General features: G+C 49.0%; 1 protein-coding gene across 2 annotated transcripts in view; it reads right to left on the minus strand.

Moving 5' to 3' along the window:
• TANGO2 (transport and golgi organization 2 homolog) overlaps positions 1-17,275 on the minus strand; it is a 147,691-nt gene that overhangs the window by 16,181 nt on the left and 114,235 nt on the right. For both annotated transcript variants that reach the window (XM_056821399.1, XM_056821398.1), the window contains exons 6-7: positions 14,750-14,820; positions 1,783-1,936 (exon numbers count right to left, since the gene is read on the minus strand). In XM_056821399.1, coding sequence (XP_056677377.1) covers positions 1,783-1,936; positions 14,750-14,820 — 225 coding nt within the window. The remainder of the gene's footprint in view (positions 1-1,782; positions 1,937-14,749; positions 14,821-17,275) is intronic.

The following is a 17,275-nucleotide window of genomic DNA, read 5'->3' on the forward strand; positions in this document are numbered from 1 at the left end:
GGCCAGCGCCTGCCTGCCTTGTGGACCGGGCCTGGCCCAGAGCCGGGGCTCCTGGCCATCAGCGCTCCGTCTGGAGCCTCTGCCCACGGCCGCCGTGCTTCTGCTCCTGCTGCCACCTGCTCTTTGGCAGGAGCTCTGGCTAATCACAGGTCCCGGGAGGGCTGCAGGGCCACTTCTCCCCGAGGCCCCGGCGTGCGCCTCCCCCCCAGCGACCATCGATGCAGAAGGGCCCTGGGCCCTGCCGGTGTTTCTCCACCTTTGAGGGAAGGGGAGTCCCTCGTTCTGGCCGAGAGGAGAGAGACAGACAGACAGACAGAACCGGAGAGCCGGACTGAGACAGAGAGGGCCCAGCTCATGACGTGCGCACACACTCCTGAGTCCCCTCCTTCCCAGGCCGCCTCGCTTCCACGCTGGCCTCTCTGCTTACTGCCCAAGGCTCCTCTCCAAGTAGACGGAGCCCCGAGGCCGGCCTCCACCCAGAGCCATGGCCTGAGCCTTTGAGCTTGCTGCCGTGGAGATCTCCAGGGAGGATGGGGCGATTTGAATTCAGCGCTTTGTGACCAGCTTTCCATCCATTCATTACAGGGGCTCCCCGGCCATGACTCGGAGGCGCTGCGGGGGCAGCGTGGCTTGGAACACAGATTAGCCTCCTCGGCATCCCATCTATTCTTGTTGCCTTTCGCTCCGTTGTCTCTGCCGAGTCTTCTGGAGGAAGCGCAGAGCTCGGGAGGAGCCAGGCGAGGCATCGGGCCCCCCAGCCTGGCCCGCGCCCTCCGCCATCAGCGCCCCAGACAAGCTGACCAACGCCTTGAACGAGCCGAGTCGTGTGGAGAGATCCCGCGAAGGAGGTCGTTTCCACCGGCTGAGGATAAGGTTCCGGTCTCGGGGATCCAGCTCTGTGGGTCTGGGTAGGCAGAGAGGGCCGCAGCTCCCTTATTTTATTTTATAAACCCTTCCCTTCTGTCCTAACTCGATGCCGTGCACTGGCTCCAAGGCAGGGGGGGTGAAGGGACTTGCCCAGGGTCACGCAGCCGGGAAGTGTCTGAGGCCCCACTGGACCCTCCGGGCCTGGCTCTCCATCCTCTGAGCCACCCGGCTGCTCCCCTGCTCCCTCGCCCTTTTTCTTCATGGTGAACACTTCCCACTCCTTTTCCTGATGTGGACTTCGTTCTCCTGGCTTTGAGGGTCCACAACTGCTAGGAATGCAACAGAAACCATCTCCCCCTTATGCTCCCGGGCCGGTTCTGGGCTGGTTGATTCCGTCCTGCTTAGGAAGGCAAAGAAGTGGGCCGCCAGGCAGGACCGCATGCTGCCTCCCTGGGCCCCCACGGCAGCCAGCCGCCCCCCCAGCAAGCCCACAGAAACGGCCAACGCTCTGGCGCTAAACAGCGTGGCCCATCCCCCTCCGCAGAACGACCCTTTGAAGTAGACCGAATGAGGGCGATTTTGCCCATTTTGTGAGGGTTCTTTAGTCCCGTCGGTCGTGATTCTTCATGACCCCACTGGGGTTTTCTTGTCAGAAACCCTGGCCATTTCCTTCTCCAGCTCATTTCCAGATGAGGAAACGGAGGCCACCAGGGTGAAGTGACCTGCCCAGGACCACATGTGTCTGAGGCTGGATTTGAACCCAGGCCCTGCTCCCTCTACCCGCTGTGCCGCCTAGCTGCCCTTGTCTCCTACTTGCCTGGGAAGCTAATGGCCAATTTCTGGGCGAGAGGTGGGCAGCTGTCCCAGGTGCCGATCCCAACGGGCTTCCGTGGGGGCCCCAAGCGGATCTCTTACCATTCCTCGTTATTCATGACTTTGAGCAGCTCGCTGATGAGGTCTTCCTTGGCCAGGTCCTGGCTCTGGTTGATGACCTCCACAAAGAGCTGTTTCCCGTACTGGAGCTTCTTCCAGGGCGTCTCCAAGAGGGAGTTGCTCAATCCATACACACCTGTGGGCGAGAAGTCTTTTACAAAAGGGATCCCTCCTAGTAAGCACAGTTCAGGGTCCTCTACTTTGTCAGCCTTCCCCAGGGCTCTGGCTCCTCCTGCACAGGCTCAGCGGGGGCCAGTTCCACAGAGCTCTCTGGGGCCTCTCTCCCATTCCGGGGGGCCCCGCCTCCGCTGGGGCCCAGAGGAGAGTCAGAAGCAGGGAGCCACTGCCCGAGGGGCTCAGAGAGCCGCCCGACGGACACCCAGAGCTTAGGTGACCTGTCCAGGAGGGCGCCGTGAGTGCCCGGGCAGGACTTGGACTCCAGGCTTCCTCAGGCTGACACTGGCTCTCCTAATGCGTGCTCCTTGTTGTCTCTCTGCAGTGAGGCTACAAGCTTCAGTACTTGCCTTTTACAGATGAGGAACCTTTCCTTCTGACCCCTTCCCTGAGGGACCACGAGAGCAAAGCCAAACAAAACAGAGGAGCCACAAAAGCAAACTTCCCAAGACATTTCTCCCTCATTTGCATTGGGTGCTGGTGCTTGTCATAAATACATTCCCAGGGGGTGGCTAGGTGGCCCAGTGGAGAGAGCCAGGCTTAAAGATGGGAGGTCCTGGGTTCAAATCTGGTCTTGGATACTTCCTACCAGTGTGACCTTGGGCAAGTCACTTAATCCCCATTTGCCTAGCCTTTACCACTCTTCTGCCTTGGCACCGATGTACTAGATTGATTCTAAGATGGAAGGTAAGGATTAAAGAAGTAAAATAATAACGGCATTCCTAACTCATCAGAATATGTTGGAAAGGCAATTTTTAGAATTCTCCAGAAGCGTAATGTCCCAAATTAAGCTGACTCAAAAAAGGATCACGTTCTTCAGCTTGGAATCCACAGAAGGCCATACGTGGCCTATGTGAACAAGATGAGGAGAAGATGGCCAGGCATACAGAGTAGAGATGTACCTAAGAGTCAGAGGATGCACACTATTAGGGTTGGATATGGCCTTGGAACATGGAACGGAAGGGGAGGGTTGGAAAAGACCGTAGAACGTAGAACTTACGAGCTGGGAAGGATCCTAGAACAGAGTGTCAAGAGAAGGAAGGCTCCGTGGATGACAGAACACAAGAGTTGGAAGGGTTCTAGAACACGGAATGTCAGAGCTGGAATGGACCTACAGATGTAGACCGTTAGGCCTAGAACACATTGGTGGGCCAAACAGGGGCCTTGGATGGAGAATGGAAGTACACCCCCAGATCACTAAATCTTCCTACCTTTTGACTCAGTGCTATCACCCATAAGGCATCCAAGAAAGTAGGGAAGGAGCCACATGCACCAGAAGGCCCATAGAAGTACCTTTTGTGGTTGCAAAGATCTGGAACCCCAGCAGGTGAGCACTGAGTAGAGAAGAGTAGAACAAATTGTGGTATAGGAACCCGTCAACTTGGAATCTAGAAACCCCGTCTTGAGATCTTGAGAACCCCAAGTTTGTAGCAGCCGGAGATCTTGTCACAAGAGAGGGAAATCCCAGACTCAGAGTTTCAGACTAACAATAAACCTTAAAGTACTTAAGGTGGAGCCATCAGATTCAATCAGATGTTAAGTATCCTATCTCAGAAGTTCTCCCATTATATCAAAGTTCTTTCCCTTTTGTGTCCATTGTAAAGCATCAGCCCCTCTCTGATAATCCGGCCTAGAACTCCTCATTTGTTTGTAGCCATTGTAAAGCCAATCAACTCTATTCTCCTGCACTCCTTTCCCCAAGTTTCATGGTTCCTTGGAGCCATAATCTCGTGCTGTGATTTCTCCCAGAGCAGCGAGAGCCCTCCAGCTCGGTGTGGAGGCCTGAGGTTGTACCCTTACCCTCTCCTGTTTTTTCTCAGTTTAACAAACCCAACAGAATAGTATTCGTTCACAGCCTGGCCTAATGGATAGAACAGTGGACGTGGGGTCCTGGAGATCCGAGCTCAATTCCCATTTCAGATATCTGCTCAAACTCTTCAGTGGTTTAATCTGTAAAATGGGGATAGCGAGAGCATCTACCTCGAAAGGCTTTAGAACAGAGCACAGGAGAATCCGTAAGACACACTGAATGATACAGAAATGTTAGCTATCATTATTCTGCCATAAAAAAAGACCAAAAGCCCATGAATACAAAAGAGTGTGCGGAAATGAGACGACAATTTACAAAGAATTAAAGCACTGGGAAAAAAGTAACCATTCAGAGCTTAGGAGCTCTTGGTGAAGCAGTGACAAATGGCAAGTCAGGAAGAGTAATGATGAATCATGCCTGCCACCTCATGGCAGGGAGGTGACCCACTAGGGCTCTGCATGCACGTATGTGCATTTGGTCTGTTTGGCTCTCCTTAAAGCAATCCATTTATTCACTGGAAGGTCAAATACTGAAGCTGAAACAACGAGAAGACAGGGCTCATTGGAAAAGACCCCGGTGCTGGGAAAGATTGAGGGCAAAAGGAGAAGGGCCCAGTGGAGGAGGAGATGGGGAGGTAGAGTCATAGAAGCAATGGACATGAGCTTGGACAGATTTGGGGGGATAGTGGAGGACAGAAGGGCTGGTGGCCAATGGTCCATGGGGTCGCTGAGACCCCAGGACAGGACTGAACATTTACTGGGCATGAGGGAGTGGGGAAGGGAAGGCTGGGGCAGCGATGGTGGTGATGCCAAACAAAAGAACAAACAGAGAATCAATGAAGGTTCAAAAACACTCAGAAGAGCAACAGCAGGAAGCTCAGGAGTCATGGCCAAGGCGGGCACTGTTGGGACCATGGTGTGGACATTACTGTAGACTGAGCTGGAGGCAGCAGAGATTCATAGACAATCTACCTCTTCATTTCTTTGTATATGTGGGTTGATGTCTGTCAAGTTGGTGATAAAACAAGAACAGGGGATGCCAGAGCTGGGAGGAACCTAGAACAGAGGATGTCAGAGCTGGGAGGAACCTAGAACAGGGGATGTCAGGGCTGGAAGGAATCTAGAAAAGGGGATGTCAGAGCTGGGAGGTACCTAGAACAGGGGATGTTGGGGCTGGGAGGAACCTAGAACAGGGGATGTCAGAGCTGGGAGGGGCCTTAGAACTGGGGATGTGAGGACTGGGAGGGTGTCAGGACTAGAAGGAGCTTAAGAACAAGGAATGGCATTATCTTTTTTTTGCTCTCTGAAACTCTCCTCTCAATTAATTTAGAGAGTAATGCTAAGATATACTGAGTCAGCAGATTGAATTCACAGTTCTTAAGAAAGCTACAGGGAACCTTAGTTCCAAGAGAAGCTAGAAACCTAGCGTGCAGTGTAAAAGTTCTCTGATTGATGCTGAATTAATTAGGTGAGAGAAAATAGCTGAGAGCTGACTTCCTTGGGAGGCCTAGAGGTAAAGTAGGGAAAGAACTCAGAATCACAACACTGAAGATTTCATGAGAATTTTATCGAAATGCATTTGCTGTTTTGAGAAGACAAATTCTAAAAATGGCTCTCCAGTTCACTGATCAATGTTTCTGTTGTCCTATATTAGTTGTGCTTTAAAGAAAGACAGAAGCAGCATCTCCATCTCAGATAAAGCCTACTTGCAATAGATGCTGACTTTTTGGCTGTCTGGTAACTATCAAAGCACTGCCACTACTTGGTATGACTTACCCCTAACCACAGGCTAAGTTCTATCAAGGGCTAAATAAGCTCAGGCAAGGCAAGCATGTTTCTCTAATTGTGAACTCTTGGGTGTCTACACAACCCATCGATGCTGTATGTATATACACTTGTCGACGAGTATACCCGAGGTTTGAGAATAAGATGTTTTGTTGTTACTATGCCATTTTGATGAATGCCTTTACATTGAGCTAAATGTGTCTGGCTGACTGCTGAAAGGTAAACACACTGGTGGGGGCTCATGGGATAGTTTTTGCATGTGATACTTCAAAGTACCTTGTTCATGGGATAGTCCCAAGTTTGGGATCTCTGAGTCATTCCTTAGGGAGCACTACACCTAAATTCAATTCAGTAAACATGTATTTAAGCACCTAGTATGTGCCAGGCTCTATGCTAAGCTCTGGGGATTTAAGAGGAGGGAAAAAAAAGATGGTCCCTGCTCTCAGGGGGCTCACAATTTAATGGGGGAGATCATGCCAATAAAGATACACAATGCAAGCTATGCACAGGATAAAAAGTTCATAACTAATAGAGAGAAGACATTGGGACTAAGAAGAGTTGGGGAAGGCTTCTTAGAGGTGGGAGTTCAGATGGAAGCAAGGGAGGGCATAGTTAGAACAAAAGAGGGAGAAGCATTCCAGAGATGGGGGAGAGGCAGCCAAAATTCCCAGAGTTGAGAGATGGAGTCCCTGAAGGCTACTTGGCCAAGTGAGAAAGGGGAGAAGGAGGAAAGAGGGACAAAAAGCACCTGAAGGATGGGAGAAGAACAAAGAGGGAGAAGAGGGAGGTCATGGTAAATGGCCTCAAACTTCTCTGTAAAAGCTGAAGAGATAACATTAGAGAGACACTTGGGGTGTAAAGATATCATCAGGTCAAAGAGTTAAAGTCAGAAGCGACCTGAGAGGTCATGGGTTTTATTTTACACAGGAGAAACTGAGACCCAATAAAGTGGTGTAGTATAGAGCTCTGGGCCTAAGTCAAGAGGACCTGAGTTCAAATCTGGTTTCAGACACTGTATGACCCTGGGTAAGTCATGTAACTGCCGTCTGCCTCAGTTTCCTCACCTATAAAATGGGGATAACAATAGCGCCTACCTCCCAGGGTGTTTTAAAAGTTCTCAGCATAGTGTTTGGCACATAGTAGGTACTTTAAAAATATAAGTGAGGATGAAGATGAGGATGAAGATGGGGATGATGATGAGGATGACAATGATGATGTCATTTTCCCCATAGCACACACAGACAGTGATGGAGTTGGATTTCAAACCCAGGCCCTCTGGTTCCAAATCTAGTGTTCTTTCTCCTGAACCAGAGAGGCTTCCGGCCTTCTGACAGCAGAGGGCTGGGTAAGACAATCCCCTTCTCGTAACATCCTGGGGAGGCTCAGATAGACGTTGGAGATCAAATATGGCTTTCAGCATATTTACTGAAAGGCAAGAACCCTACACTAAGCCTACACTAAAGAGGGCACCCCATTAGCCTAGTGATCTCTTCTTCCACAATCAAAGAAAGGAATCAAATTTCAAACCGTGTGCCCGATGCCCACCAGGATTTTCCTTGGGTGCAGAGCTCTTGCTCCCTGCCCATTTCATAATATGTCTGCCCGAGATACTACGTCCATCTCCCCAAAGAAGACTAACAACGCTGCTGATATTTGGTCCTACAAATAAATGGAATAGCGGGTTGTTATTGCGGGGAGGTTACGGACTAGCTGTTTTTGTATTAGAATAACCATCTCGCTCATTCCCAATGTAAAAATGGATTTGAATCCAGGACTTCAATCCCCAGAAGCCCTTGCTCCACTTGCCCAGAATACCCTCTAATCTCACTGAAACCTCACCTGAGCGAGAGCGAGATGGGGTATTTAACCTGGTTGTGAATAGGCTCTGCCCTTTTGCTACTTCCGCTTGGGAGCAGATGGGGCTCTCCACCTAGCAGGCAAGATGTGAGTGGTAGTGAATAGGCTCTCTGGGCCTAGACACGTGCTTTTCTTACTTGTGTTTTCTTTATATTTTAATCTTCAATAAACCTCATAAAAATAATACTCCTTGCAGAAAGAAACTAATTTCTACTTGCCTTCTGTTTCCCCAAATGTTAATCTTTACACCAGAATCCTCCCTGGACTGCTCCTGGCGGGCTTAAATCCATATTCCTAATACCATATTCTCAGGACAACAGGCTTGTTCCTGTGATTTATGGCTGGCAGTATCGATTTCCCTGCTTTTCATCTCTTGCAAAGAATTCCTTAGCTAATTTGTATTTTCTTCTTATTAGATGCACTAAAAATGGCATATCCGATGTAGCCCAGGTAAGAGATGGATTTTATTGCTTCTGACACTCATTTGATAAAGGTTATGATTTCCACAATGTTAAACATGAAGTCATTTAGTTGTTTCTTTTCTTTTCTTTCTTTTTTTTTAAACCTTATCTTCTGTCTTAGAATCAATCCTGGCATTAGTTCTAAGGTGGAAGAGAGGTAAGGGCTGGGCAATGGGGGTAAGTGACTTGCCCAGGGTCACCCAGCTAGGAAGTGTCTGAGGTCAAATTTGAATCCAGGACCCATCTCCAGGCCTGGCTCTCAATCCACTGAGCCACCCAGCTGCCCCCCATTTAGTTATTTCTGAGATTTTTTCCCAATGACTGGAGTTACAGTTTATTTTCTTTTACTTATTTATTCTTCTTGCTTAATTTATTTTAACTAAAATCACAACCCCATACCCTCACCCTGAGGGCCAGGGAAAAATGCAAGATGGACATGGACTGCCTGTCACCAAGGCCAACAGCCATGAGAGATGGGGCATTAGGGACATCAAGGATATGCCCAGAAGGGCAGGAGGATCTGTTATTGTGAGAACGATGGGCTACGCTGGGCCCCCAAGACACGAGAGAACCAAAGGAGAGCCCTCAGATCACCGGGGCATGTTGGGAGGATTCTGGGGAGAACATGGATGGGTCGTGGAGAGGGGTGGTGTGACCTGAGCCGGTGGTAAGAATGCCCGTAAGGATGAACTCACCAACACGCTGAGCCACAGAGAGCCCTTATGTCTTGGGTTGGCAGCTTGGGAGAAGGTAAATGGGAAACTCCCCGGGACCCTTTGCCATTCTCTATTGCTGGGGAGCACCACGCACTGCTCACAGCCGCCCAGGCTCGGCTACTTCGATGACCTCGGCTAGGGGCAAACGCCACATAGTCTGGACATGAGATGGAAGCAGTCCTGGGACTGGAGAGGGGATGGAGACTTCCAGGAGTGAGGGCTGCCCAGTCCTGCCTCAAGAAAACTGACCAGACGTGCCTCTCCGGGGGAGAGGGAGCTGCAGCCCCAGGAACCAGTGCTGCCTCTTTGCAATTATTCAGCAGATTCCCAATATAGGGCCCCAAAGCCCAGCCATCTTGAGTCAGGTCTGGCCCTGAACTCCTCTTGCTTTGTCCATTGTATCTCAAGTACGTTGGCTAATGAAGGCCAACACCATGAGCATCCCTAACACGTGGTGATTCATCACAACCTGCTTAATATTGGCTGCGGAGAAGAATTAGTGACTCCATAACTCACCCCTCCATCTCCACTCACGTTTGTAAAGTTAATCATTAAACCAAATCTCCTGCCTTGAATTATTGCTTTGAATAAATGAATCCATTGACTGACTGGCTCCCCAGCGCAGGGGCTGCAGGAATGGGCTGGAAGGGGCCTCAAGAAGCTGCCGTGGCAAACTCTGCTTCAGATGGATGGCTACTAGCTCTGCCACCCCCACCTTGTCTGAATGCAGTTAATTTAATAAACCTCCTTGTAAAACTGTATTTATACCCAATACATTTCATCTTATTACACTTGGCCCGACGCGTCGGCCTGGCAAGACGTCGCTGAATCTCGACTCCTCAGATTCCTCTGCTTTGTCACCTGTGCAGATGTCCCAGGCAGGCCACCTAGCCTTGGGCAGGATAACAGATCCCTGGGGCACTCTCCTAGAGACTGCAGGCGTCAATGGACTCTTCTCTGTGGCCAAGCCATTGGGCCATTTTCTGAACCATCTCCTGGGGCTCTTCTCTAGCCTAGAACGCTTCACCTTGTCACAGAAATACCGATTTGGCGAGCTAGAAAGGACCTCTGAGCCCTCCGAGCCCAACCTATCCCCTGCCCAAGAGTCAACTTGACAACATTCCCCCGAAAGGAGTTGTTCAGCTTTGACTTGAAGACTTCCAGGAAGAGAGAAAACTCTATCTTCTCTCTTAGAATCAATACTAAGTATCAGTTAGAAGAAAGTAGAAGAGTGGTAAAGGGTAGGCATTTAGGACTAAGGGACTTGTCCAGGGTCACCCAGCGAGGAAGTATCTGAGGCCATATTTGAAGCCAGAGTCTCCATCTCCAGAGCTGGTGCTCTATCCACTGAGCCTCCTAGAAGCCCCTCTTTATTATTAATTCTTCAGAGTCTGTTGTCTTGCTGCCATATCTTATTGCCTCATAACAGCACATCCCTAGGCTGCGTCTTCTCCAACCCAGGCTTCTTGGATCTTTCCTTGGGCTGTATTTTCTGAGGATTCCTAACCTTGCTCTTTTTCTCCGTTGCTCAATGACATGGCAGACCTCAGAAAAGAGCTTCTCCCCTCTCCTTGCAATTTGGTTTAAAGCCCTTTTAACTCCAATTTAACTCCAATTGTAAGAGTCCAGGCAAGCCTAGTTCTTACTAAGTCCTGACGGGTAGATTCCATACCTAGCCAAGGCGGCCCCAAATGTTTCTGCTTTAACCCTTGATCCAAACATCCCAAACCCATTCTCGGGCAGTACTACAATACGAGGTCCATTTAAAGTCTTTGGTTTCCTGTCCAAGACTTCATCATTCTTGGCAATGCTTTCTAGATCGCTCCAGGCAGCATCCTTTGGTCCTATGTCTGGTACTAGAGGCGGGAAGCAGTTATTAAGTTTGATAAATCTTGGGAGGTTCTCTGTCATATCCTGGAAATGTTCCTGCCTTGCAAAGCAGTGGGCTGCTCTGTGGTTTATGCCACGGTGAATGACCCTCTGAGCAGGGAATCCTCAGTCATCCTTGCTCCCTTCTTCCGTGGCCCTTCCTGGGATGATTTCTCATCTGAGGATACCTGGGAATCCCCAACAGTTACGATCTTCTCTGAGAGTGCAGGAGGCTCCCAGAGGAAAGAGCAATCTTGACGTTTATCTGGCTTGTGGAAGAGTCACCCTAACTAGAGCCCAGCCTTGGAATCAGGTATGATTTCTAGGAGTAAGTTACAGGCGGGTGAGAGTTTGTCCTTTCAGGGCTGGCGTGGAACAATGTTGTCTGAACAGTTAAATTGTACTTTGTAATCACACGCCTCACTCACCCTCACCCCAGAAGGATGTGGAGGAACAGTAGAATCACAGAATTCTAGGGCTACAAGGGACCTCAGCAGCCTAATCTCATCCAACTCAAACATGAAAGGAATTTTCCACTGAAACATCAACATCCTTTGGAAGACTTTCTTGACTTCAAGCCCAAATTTGCTTCTTTGCAATCCCCATCCACTGCTTCTGGCCAACGAGAACAAGTCTAACCTTTTTGCCATGTGTTTTTGTGGTTGTTCAGTCATTTCAGTAATGTTTGACTCTTCCTGAACCTGATTAGGGTTTTCTTAAGTGGTTCCAGCTCATTTTACAGATGAGGAAACTGAGGCAAACAGAGTTAAGTGACTTGCACAGGATCACACAGCTAGGCAGTGTTTGAGGTCAGATTTGAACTCAGGAACATGAGACTTCCTGACTCCAGGGCTGGCATATTATCCACTGTGCTACCTAGTTGCCCTTTTTTTCTCATGTGATAGACCATCAATTACTTAAAGACAGCTATTATGTTCTCTATAAGCCTTCTCTCCTCTATGATAAATATTCCCTGCTTAGAGGCTGTAAACCTTAAAATTCCTTAGACTTATAAATGTTGGAAATTTCACCATTGGGAAATTTCATACTTGGAAAATTTCTTACTGATAGTCTATTGGAATGTGAACCCCATTGGCATGGGAGGGGTCTGAAGACTCGGGGGGGGGGGTGGTTGGAGAGTTTGGCGGAGTGGTTGGAGAGGTGCTCTGAGAAGCTTGCTCTGAAGGAAGCTGAAGGTGGGGGCCTCTGAGACTGTTTCTCCATTTTGGTCACGTGAGTAATAGGGACTGATCTCCTTTCTTTGCCTCAGCTATCTAAGGGCTTGGGCCTTTTGGCCCAGCCTAAACAGAAGGGGTATTTAAGCCCTATTCCCTTCTCTCCCCTTTCTCTCTCCCTCTCTCTCTATCTCTAATTCCTTTCTTCCTCCTGTCTGTAATTAAACTCTATAAAAGGTGACAGCTGACTTGAGTTTTCATTTAGGAATTACATAGCTAAATTCCTTGGCGACCTTAAATTAATATATATCAGTCTTTTAAAAGTGATTTCCTTGTCACAGGCAGCTAGGTGACTCAGTGGATTTCAGGCCTGGAAATAGGAGATCCTGGGTTCAAATATTATCTTGGATATTTCCTGGTTGTATGACCATGAACAAGTCACTTGACCCCCATGGCCTAGTCATTATTGCTCTTCTGCCTTGGATCTAATAGACAGTATTGATTCAAAATAGGAGGGAAGGGTTAGAAAAAATAAAAAGCAAATAAATAACAAAATATTCCCAGTTCCTTCACCTGACCTTCCCTAGTCTAGCTGCTCTTCTCTAGATAATCTCTAGTTTCTCAAAGGCTTTACATTGTAGTGCTGTATAAATGGAGATTTTAAACCTTTGACTTTATTTCCCAGAAGTCCTTAGTATTTCCCCAAATTCCCTATAATCTCTCCTGCGTCTCCATGTTGGTGAGAGCTCGTTATTGGTATTTAACTGTCTGTAACACCTCCCACGCCCTCTTTGGCATGATGCAGAAATCAGTGGTGATGGTGGTAAGGTGGGGATTTTGAAAATGGCTAACCAGCCATGGGCACGTGGTTTTTATTTTGTATCCTCTTTATTACTTGATTCTAATGATCATTTAATAAACCTTTAAAATATATTTTTTTATTATTTGAGATTTAATTTTAAGTGCTCAGAACTGAATATAGAGTGATTCAGGTGGCAGTCCAATTGGGGTAGAGTACAGTGGGACTCTCACTTGCCTGCTGCTGGAAGCGATGCCCCCCTTAACGTGGCAGAAGAGGGGCACGTCTCTAGCATAAGTCTTGGGAGGCTGCAAAGGAATGACTATTCCTTGGAGTGGTCAGGGAAGAATAAAAAATGATTGGTGGGTAGGAGAATCAACTTCCAAGGAAAGATAGAAGAGCTGAAGCCACGCCGTGTATGGGGTAGCACTCAGCACCCCAAAGGCTCTGCCATCTCATCAGTGATTCAAGGTGGGGATCATTCAGTCCCCCAATCTGGGCAGCCACCCACGCTCACCACAGAGGGTCCACCCAAAGCATTGAGGGTCGGCCTGCAGGGCATGGGTGCCAATGGAACAACACATGGGCTGCCCATTGGTCAGCTCTAACTCCTGCCATGTGACTGGCCCACCTTCCTTTCCAGTCATACATTTCTTTGATGACACCTTTTGTAACCCTTGTTTTCTGTTTTAGAATCAATACTAAGTATCGGTTCCAAGTGTAATGAGTACCAGTCTCTGGAGAGCGTTTCTAATTTATGATTATTTGCTAAATAATAAGAAGGTGGTCAGAGAAAGCCTGTGGTCTGTGGCTGGGGCCACTCTCTAAGGGAGGGTCTTCTCACTTCCTGATGGGATTCCAAGGGGAGAGAGGAACTTGGGCCCTTCCCGAGGGGACTCTTGGATCAGAAGGCTCTGCCCTCAGCCTGGACAAGAGGCGGGTCTCCCAGGAGTCAGCATGGCTGCACAGTGCCTGTGTGCTTTTCTCTACCTGGTTTACTGATAAACAAGGAACCCATCTCCTCCCTGCTTCAGCAAGGTGGGAGGAGCAAGTCTTTTTTTTTTTTAAACCCTTACCTTCCGTTTTGGAGTCAATACTGTGTATTGGCTAGGCAATGGGGGTCAAGTGACTTGCCCAGGGTCACACAGCTAGGAAGTGGCTGAGGCCGGATTTGAACCTAGGACCTCCCGTCTCTAGGCCTGGTTCTCAATCCACTGAGCTACCCAGCTGCCCCCTAGAGTTTCAGTCTTAAGAGCAAACTTTTTTCTTCTTTAAAAACCAAAGGTTGTCTTGGGGTGCAAAAAGGAGGTACAGAATAATATCAAGTTTCCACACGAGGAAGAAAAGTGGTAAGGGCTAGGCAATGGGGGTTCACTGACTTATCCACAGTCACATAGCTAGGAAGTGTCTGAGACCAGATTTGAACCCAGGACTTCCCATCTCTCGGCCTGGCTCTCTATCTATCGACCCACCTAGCGCCCCTCTTGATGAAGTCTTTACCCAAAAGGCATAAAAACCAATCAATCCTGAAGGACTAAATTTGTGGCTGTGTGATCAGCTGGAAAAGGAACACCTCTCTGTCCCAAGATAAAAGCACACAGAAATAGGACAGTCGAGACCATCTCTGAGGAGGCCATGGCTAGGGAAACGCCTGGGTCCATGCTAGTCTCTGAAAGAGGCCACAGACGAACAGACGTTCTCCCCTGAGGAGTGGCCCTCAGTGGCTCCCCTTCAGCCTCACTTTGTTCCAAGGGTGGGATACGAGGGTCCATATTCTCTGCCCCAGGCTTCCTCCTTTTTGAAATCCCTTGAACCCTGGCCCAATATCACGGTTTCCTCAGGACTACTTCCAGCTTAATAAAAGCAATTTTGGCGTAAAAAAATAACCAAACAAAAAACAATGATGTTAGCTCTTGGGGATGGTGGAAAGAGCTACAGGAAACCTTGGTTTACCTCCCAGCCCTGGCATTTCCTGGCTGCACTCCTGGGCAGGCCAACTCACTCCAAGGAACCTCAGTTTTCTCATTTGTAAAATGGGGAGAACAACACTCGGCTACCTGATTTGCAGGATTCTTTTTAGGAAGACACTTTGTACAGTGTAAAGATGTGCAGAAGCACGAGCTATTATCGTTGCCAAAGAAATTAAGTGACGAGAGAAGGCACTAATGAAATCGGAAGTTAAATGTGCCTCTTCCTACTCAGCCACTGAGCAGTCAGTCAGTCAATCATTCCTGGAATAAAACAGGCGTGAGATCAATCACAATATTCACAACATTAATCATTAGATGAAGATAACTGACTTACCCGGTGATAATACGATAGGGCCGTGCTCACCTCGGTTTCCGTAGTAACAAAATACATCTCCCTTGTTGGTGCTAACAAGAAGAGAAAGAAAGAGAAGGGAGGGCAGAGAAGAGAGGGGTGCAGGGAGGAAGAAAGAAAAGAGGTCAGTCAAAATGGCGGCCCAGGGCTTTGGGTTTCAATTTCAAGCAACAGCATTTCAGGGAGTTTTGGGCACTGTCAGTGCGAGCGCATGGCCCTGAGGACCCGGGCCTCGGCCGTCCTTCTGGCCATGTCACCGTCTGAGTCGGGCACCAGCGAGGCTTTGAAAGGCCACCAAAGATAAAGCGGGTCCGATGCCAAAGTGGGCTTTGTACAGTGAACTCAAAATCGGCTCCCATTCAATGACCCAAGATGTGCTTTCTGGGCTTCAAAAGAATGAGTTGTTGAATCTGATTGTACACTGCCCCCCCTTCCCCCCGCCCCCCAGCTTGCCACTGAAATCTCCCAGGTGTTAGAAGGCCATTGGCTTGGGAGGATGGATGGAGGGACGGGGACTTTTCAGAGGCCTTTTTCTGTCCCCTTTGTTGCAATAGTGAGATACTGCTTAAAATTCGACTGGGAGGTGACACCTGGGTAGCTCAGTGGATAGAGAGGCAGGACTAGAGATGAGAGGTCCTGGGTGCAAATCTGGCCTTAGATACTTCCTAGCTGGGTGACCCTGGGTGAGTCACTTAACCCCCATTGCCTGGCCCTTACCACTCTTCTGCCTTGGAGTCAATACACAGTATTGATTCTAAGATGAAAAATACTGTGGAGAGGGAGAAATGGACCCAGAGGGGGTCTGCTAGCTTCCTCTCATGCCATTCATGCTAAGCAGCTGGGAAAGTGCCTAGCAGCAGTGGCAGTAGGTTGGGTGTCACCAGCTGCCTTAGGGCAGTGCCCGTATCAGCCTCAGCAGAACCTCCCCACCCATATACTGGGCAAGGTCACCCCTGGGGAGTGCGGGGCTTTAGCTGGGCAAAAGAGAGTGTGAAAAGCTGCTTCGTGCTCACAGCTATGCCAGGCAGGACGGTTGGACTTATCTGCTCTTTGTTTTTGAGAATGAAGGAACTGAGAATTGCCATTAGATGGCTCACTCTCAACACGTTTCAGCCTTTCTTCTGCCAGGAAAGGGAGTCCCTCAAATTCCTATTAGTTTGGACACAGCCTGAGAACCCATCCGGGTGATTTATCAAAACCGAAACACCTGTGCCGAACCATGCGCTTCATTACCCAAGCCTGGCAGATTCTCCCTGCTGCGAATGGATTTTCATCTTTACTTGCAATGGTACACATTTCTCAATTCCAGTATTTAGACTTTAACAAACATTTATTCAGCCCTGGCTGCAAAACTGGATTCTGTGCCCTTTCTCTCTCCCTCCCTCCTTCCCTTCTTTCCTTCCCTCCCTTCCTCCCTTCCTTTCCTTTCCTTTCCTTTCCTTTCCTTTCCTTTCCTTTCCTTTCCTTTCCTTTCCTTCCTTCCTTCCTTCCTTCCTTCCTTCCTTCCTTCCTTCCTTCCTTCCTTCCTTCCTTCCTTCCTTCCTTCCTTCCTTCCTTCCTTCCTTCCTTCCTTCCTTCCTTCCCTCTTTCCCTCCTTCCTTCCTTCCTTCCTTCCTTCCTTCCTTCCTTCCTTCCTTCCTTCCTTCCTTCCTTCCTTCCTTCCTTCCTTCCTTCCTTCCTTCCTTCCTTCCTTTCCCCCTCCTTTCTTTTTTCATACTGTTGCCCTGCACACCCTCTAAGTTCCAGCTAAAGTGCTTCAGCACTTGGTCACTGGATCCTGGTGCTCACATGTCCTTCATACCTGGAATGGATGCCCTCCTCTCCTCCCCCTCATCGAATCCCTAACTCCCTTCTAGAGTCAACTCTTACAGGAAGCCTCTTGTGACGCCCAAGTTGCTTGTGCCCTCACCCTCTTCCTTCTCAGCTATCCTGCCCATATTTCCGGGTTACAGGGAAGCTCCTTGAGGGAAGGGGACGTTTTTGTCTTCTCTTTGGCCCCTCAGCACTTTGCACACAGAGTGTGGTCAATAAATGGGTGTTGGATTAGAATCATTCATTCATTCAGCAACCATTTCCATGACTACTCTGTGCAAGGCCTGGGGCCAGGGTTTAGAGAAGGAGGAGACTAGATGGCGGGCTCTTGGACCTTTATGGAACTTGCCATCTAACAGGGGTTAGGGCAAAGCCCGGGAGGGGGGTGTCACAGCTCCCATCCAACGTGTTATTCCTTGGGCAGAGGCGGTGTTGTCTGGGGACTTGTATAGTGGGAGGTGGCCCCCCTGCAGCCCCCACCCTTCCTGCATACACAGCCCCGTGGCTCTTTTGGACACAAATGGTTCCTCGACTGGAAGCAGCACGCTAGCTATCAGCTCAGGGAAGGCGCATTCTGCAGAGAGACACGCACGGCCCAGGGAACCCCTTTTAAGGCCCTGACTTTCATCCCAGCCCATTTCAGGGAATCTTTCTAAAATGGACGACCCGTTTCCATGGCTTCTCCAACGGCAGCTA

This window comes from Monodelphis domestica, chromosome 3 (assembly GCF_027887165.1).
Source record: "Monodelphis domestica isolate mMonDom1 chromosome 3, mMonDom1.pri, whole genome shotgun sequence".
Taxonomy (NCBI): Eukaryota; Metazoa; Chordata; class Mammalia; order Didelphimorphia; family Didelphidae; genus Monodelphis; species Monodelphis domestica.